Source organism: Crocodylus porosus, unplaced genomic scaffold (assembly GCF_001723895.1).
Source record: "Crocodylus porosus isolate Cpor-Errol unplaced genomic scaffold, CroPor_comp1, whole genome shotgun sequence".
NCBI lineage: Eukaryota > Metazoa > Chordata > Crocodylia > Crocodylidae > Crocodylus > Crocodylus porosus.
Window position 1 is genome coordinate 2,428,516 of NW_017728927.1, and position 5,000 is coordinate 2,433,515.

A 5,000-nucleotide genomic window follows, 5' to 3' on the forward strand; every position below is an offset into this window, starting at 1 on the left:
CCTCAGCCTGGCCGCCGGCGCCGGGCCGCCCACCCTGCTGGTGCGCCCGCGCTCCGACTACGTGTGCTGCCACCTGGCGCTGGCCGTGCGCCTCGTGCCCGCCCTGCCGCTGGGCGACGCGCTCTACCTCGTGCCCGCCCGCCAGGCCCTGTGGGCGCTCGACGCCTCCAAGCCCGAGCAGCGGCTGCTGGCCTGGCTCCGCCAGCAGGCCCCGCCCGACTCCTGCCACCTCAAGTGCCTGCAGATCCTCAAGGGGCTGCGGGACCTGAGCGGGCGCGGGCTGGAGGGGCCTCTGGGCGCCCAGTGGGGCCGCGTGCTCTCCTCCTACGCCCTCAAGACGGCCCTGTTCTCCGTGCTGCTGCGCGGGCCCTGGCAGGCCTGGCAGGAGCAGTTCCTGGTGGAGCGGCTGGAGGAGCTGGTGCTGTACCTGCGGGACTGCCTGCGCAAGCGGGTGCTCATGCACTTCTTCCTGGGCAACCCCCACGTGCCCGAGGCGGTGCCCGTGCCCAGGTTCCTCAGGGAGGCCGCCCCCCTCAACCTGCTGGCCGCCTTCGACGCCGCCACGCTGGACGCGGCCGCCACCCAGCTGCTCGCGGCCTGGAGCCAGGCTCCCAAGATCATCAGGATGTACAGCGGCCCCCGGCACTTGAGGAGGAGCCCAGCGCTGTGTCGGCACGTCCCCGAGGCCAGCCAGGAGGCCCAGAGCGACTGAGTGCTGCTGGCCAGCACCACGCTGCCTGCTGCCTGAGGAGTGGGTGCTCGAGGCCAGAGCCACCTGGAAAAGTGCCTGAGCTTCCTAGGGGGACTTGTGCCAGCCTGACAGCAGAAATCGCAGCCATTCCCCTAGCCTGGTACACCTAGGAAGCCAAGACTGAGATGACCAAAGCTTTACCACTCTCCAGGTATTTGTGATTTTTCACAGAAGTCTTGTGAAGTTTGCAGGAAGACACTGTCTGTCGCTGGTGGATTTTTCTTTTCCTTCAGTCCCTTTTCTGGGACTTGTAAACCCGGTTCAGTAATTGGATGCATTGGATGTGTTCGGACTGACACATGTGGAATCCTGTCTTTAAATTCTAGTCACAAAAGTGACCCCATCCAGAGCTTTCTCCTCCTCTATGCAAAAGAGCGCCCAGGTCAAGGTCCCTGGGATGCAAAAGATGTCAGCACACTTGGGTACTTCATTTGGTGAGAAGGGCGAGAGATCCGGCTGTGAGGGTTTCTTCCTCCTAAATTAGAATTTCTAAGTCATTGCCCAGTGAGACCCTCAGGGTGATCTGTCTAATCTAATCTACTGTGCTAAATGTAGACAAATAATATGCAAATTAATATAACATTAAATTATGAGGTGTGAAAAAGAAACCTGACAACTGTGGGAAGAATCGAGCTGTACGTTTGTATTAAAGTAAAGGTCGTTCTGAAGGATTAGAATAGGATAATACAGCTTGTAGAGGAAAGAAAAATAATAGCACTTTATTTTCATAAAGGCCTTCATGTTGTGGAAATTGGCTGCACTAAGTGTTTGAATATAAAAGAGGCATTATTTTGTTTATTATTAAAAGTGGTTGATAGGCAAGTTGTTTTCAATAAGCCTTTTTGTTTCAATAAGCACACTTTAGGCATAAAGCGTTAGTCTTCCTTAGAAGTAGCCTTATGTTTAAGGATTACCAAAGAACTGCTTCTTTGCTATAGTGCAGAAGTTTAAAATAATCCACTCCAAAATGTGTTGTTTTTAAGTATTTGTAGCAGCTACATCTCCAATAATGGGGTCCTGGTTGAAGGACCCTAACACACTCTTCTACAAGAGACCAGCAGGTACCATGGGTGGGGTGGCTTTATAATGCTATACTGCAGCAAAATATGTCTGTATTTATTTTGGTGAAGTATTTTGGGGTACCATTTACAATTTTCTGGGACTTGGAACAACGCCATGGTACAGCAAGCAGTTTTTAGACTTAGCATCTCTAGTGTTTGTTCCCTTAGTAGAAACAGTAGCAAGGTAGTTTCCACATGTTGTGGAAAGACTTTTATCTGAATACCTCAGACAACAACATTTCAATTTACTTGGAAGTTAGCACTTACTCTGTTTGCTGTGCATTGTACACTTATCTCATCTTTTTTTCAGCTAAAACCCAAAACTATGGTAGGCCTTACGGGGCCAAGGTTGCATTAAATTATAGTTTGTGGATAAGGCTCAGAAAGTTTCAGAGCGACTTACTCTGTAAAATGTTCTTGGCTTCTGCTAAAAGCAATTGAAGTGTGTGGAACTAAATGCATCACAGGGGGCCTGCAGAACTGCAGCAAAGCGGTCCCAGGTTTTGTTGTTGTTGTTGTAATACAGCATACTACCCTTGTACATACTTAGCTCATATCTTGAAATATAAAATGTATTAAGATCCAAACCCTGCATAAAGTTAAGCACGTGCCTTAAATGTTTTTAGGAGTAGGTCTAATGTGAACTGTAAGCAGTCTTTAATTATAAATTGGTAAATGAATTTGGAGCAGCTGGAAAATTTTGAAATGCCAAAATCAGGCCATAATTGTAGTATGTTGGCATGTTCCCATGGTCTTCCCTAACAGTTCTCTGCAATAGAAATTAGCAAACTTTTTAATCTTCAGCTTTTTCAGTTAAAAACATCCCTACATACATGCCAGTTTTATAGGTGTTTTAAAACTTTTTACATCTTTTATGTTCAGGTAATGTCAATTGGTGTGATACTTTCTCAAGTTAGATTATTTCTATATGGGCATTGTGCTTCTCTTTTGCAAATACAAAGGGTATATTTATAGTTAAATGTTATTTGTTTGTGGTAATCTAAACCTATGAAGGTTCCCTTGGTTGGCCTTTTTGGAAGGCTATAATGTGTGTGTATCATCTGGCATGCAAACAAGGGGAGCTAGTCTGCTTTCCCTAGTCATTGGAGTCTTTGCCTGAGGAAAGACTGTAGAATTGGACCAAGGTATTCTGGTTGCCTGTTGCTTGGAGCATTTACTAAACATGTATTCTGACACCAGGGCTACCTTAATGAAATACCTGTTTGTGTAATGTTGTCTTGGAGAGGCAATAATTTGGTGTGTGTTCAATATTGGTTGTTATAATGCATGGAAATGTATTATAGATGTATAAATATTGTATTACTATTCAGTAGTGATGCCACAGAAGGGAAGTTACATGAAGAAATGCATAATAAGGTATGGTGCAGGGTTATCAATAGCTTTGAAAGGTAATTTCAAATGTTGGGGTGAAAGACAAATGAGGAGGACCTGTAACTTTCTCAGCGGGGTAGCCCTATGGATAATCCAAAAGAAAAGGGGTGGGAGTGGTGAAAAATCTTTAGGTGGCTCAAGACAGAAGGTTGGGAATGAGGGTTTTAATCATGCACTACATTAAACAGTGTCTCCAAGCTGTATGTTAAATACAGATAAGCCTTTATGACTTCATGAAGGCCTCAGTCTTGCATGTTACAGGCAAAACTTGTTGCTTTTCAGCTTGTTAACATAATTGAATCCAACTAGTCCTGACTGGGAGTCCTTGTTGGATACAGAACAATATGTGGGAGGGGGGATTCTTGGTGACGTAAACAACCAAAGCCAGCTTAGGTTCTGATCTTGGACATGCCTTTGGGCTGCTCATATGACTAAGATAAACGTAGGCACAACTGAAGTCAGTGGGACTGGTCAAGTGAATGAAGGTAAGTGTACGCACACAATTGGTTGTAGAATCGGAGACTGCAATCACTAAACTGCACCTCTGTTATTGAGGCATGGGTTGGTATTTACTTTAATAGTTTATCTGCTATAATGCAGATAATGCATGCTCATAGGTATGTTCGTATTTGACCAAAGTGACAAGTGACCTTTGGGTTCAGTTTAGTATAGTCATTTTCTACAACACGCAAACTACTCTGGTGTGACTGTTAGTTTCCTGGTGCTATTTTAGGGCTTTATCCAGTAAATATGCATGTGTAGAACTTGACTCTCGTGATTATCCATTGATCCCCTCCCTCCCTGGGTTTGTTCATATAAGTGAAGTTCTGTACAAGTATTTGCAGGATTGAGACCATGAACAGTTACGGTGTAATGTATATTTAAACTGAATGCAATAAAGAACCACATATTACTTAGACACGTGTATTTTAACTACAAAGCCAATTTTGTAAGGTGTAAGAGTTATGAGGTTGTCTTTTTATTGGGGAGGTGGAAGCCACAGTTAATTCATATAAGTTTCTGACTTTGCTCTGTATTTGAAATCAGTATCTTTACAAAGACATCCTCATTTCTTAAGACACTTAAGTATTCCTCCTTATGTTTTGAATCTTTTTGCAGTGTAATACAAATAGTGCTATATGTCTGTCTGGATTAGACATTCGTGGTACAGTTATTTTGACCAAAGATTTAACTGAATAAGTGTTCAGCTGCTATTGTTTTAAGAAAGTGTTTTATATTCTTAAAATGTTAGCCCATTTCTAAACAAATGTTATAAATTCATTTTCTATTTAATAACAAAATACATTTGCACTTTTATTGTTTCTGACCAAGTTGGAGTATTTGTTACCTGTTTTTAATATTTCATTATTAATAAACCGCTGTTTTGAAATAGCTGTGCTTAAGTGATTTTTACAGAGAACTTAAATTTTTGGCTACAGGTGATTGCTCAGTGACAGTTTTCTCAAAAGTGAGCCTAGCACTGTAGACTGTCCAAGGGCACAATCCTGGGATCTGTAGAAGATATCCAGTAACAAAACCTCCCTGGTCCCTTGCATGTATTGTGGAGTCTTCCTGCATAAAAGCTGTGCAGGCTCAAACCAATGTTATTCACTGCTTGGAACAAGAAAGAGCGAGAACCATAAAAGAGGAGGGAAGCTGGCCGAGTTGCTCAACACAAGCTTGAAAATGAAGCCATCGAGTTTGTAGGAGGCGGTGCAGCCAGGGCACTGGCTGCAATATTGTCAAGGTGGGACAGGTCAGTTCTATTTTGCTGGTCCCAGCTTTGGGGTTGTACA

At 44.1% G+C, this 5,000-nt stretch overlaps 1 protein-coding gene across 1 annotated transcript in view; it reads left to right on the top strand.

Moving 5' to 3' along the window:
- ITPRIPL2 (inositol 1,4,5-trisphosphate receptor interacting protein like 2) overlaps nucleotides 1-4,596 on the top strand; it is a 5,075-nt gene extending 479 nt beyond the window's left edge. Inside the window, exon 2 of the mRNA XM_019542110.1 lies at nucleotides 7-4,596. Within this exon, the coding sequence (XP_019397655.1) occupies nucleotides 7-712 (706 nt within the window). The 3' untranslated portion in view covers nucleotides 713-4,596. The remainder of the gene's footprint in view (nucleotides 1-6) is intronic.
- The last annotated feature ends 404 nt before the right edge of the window (nucleotides 4,597-5,000 follow it).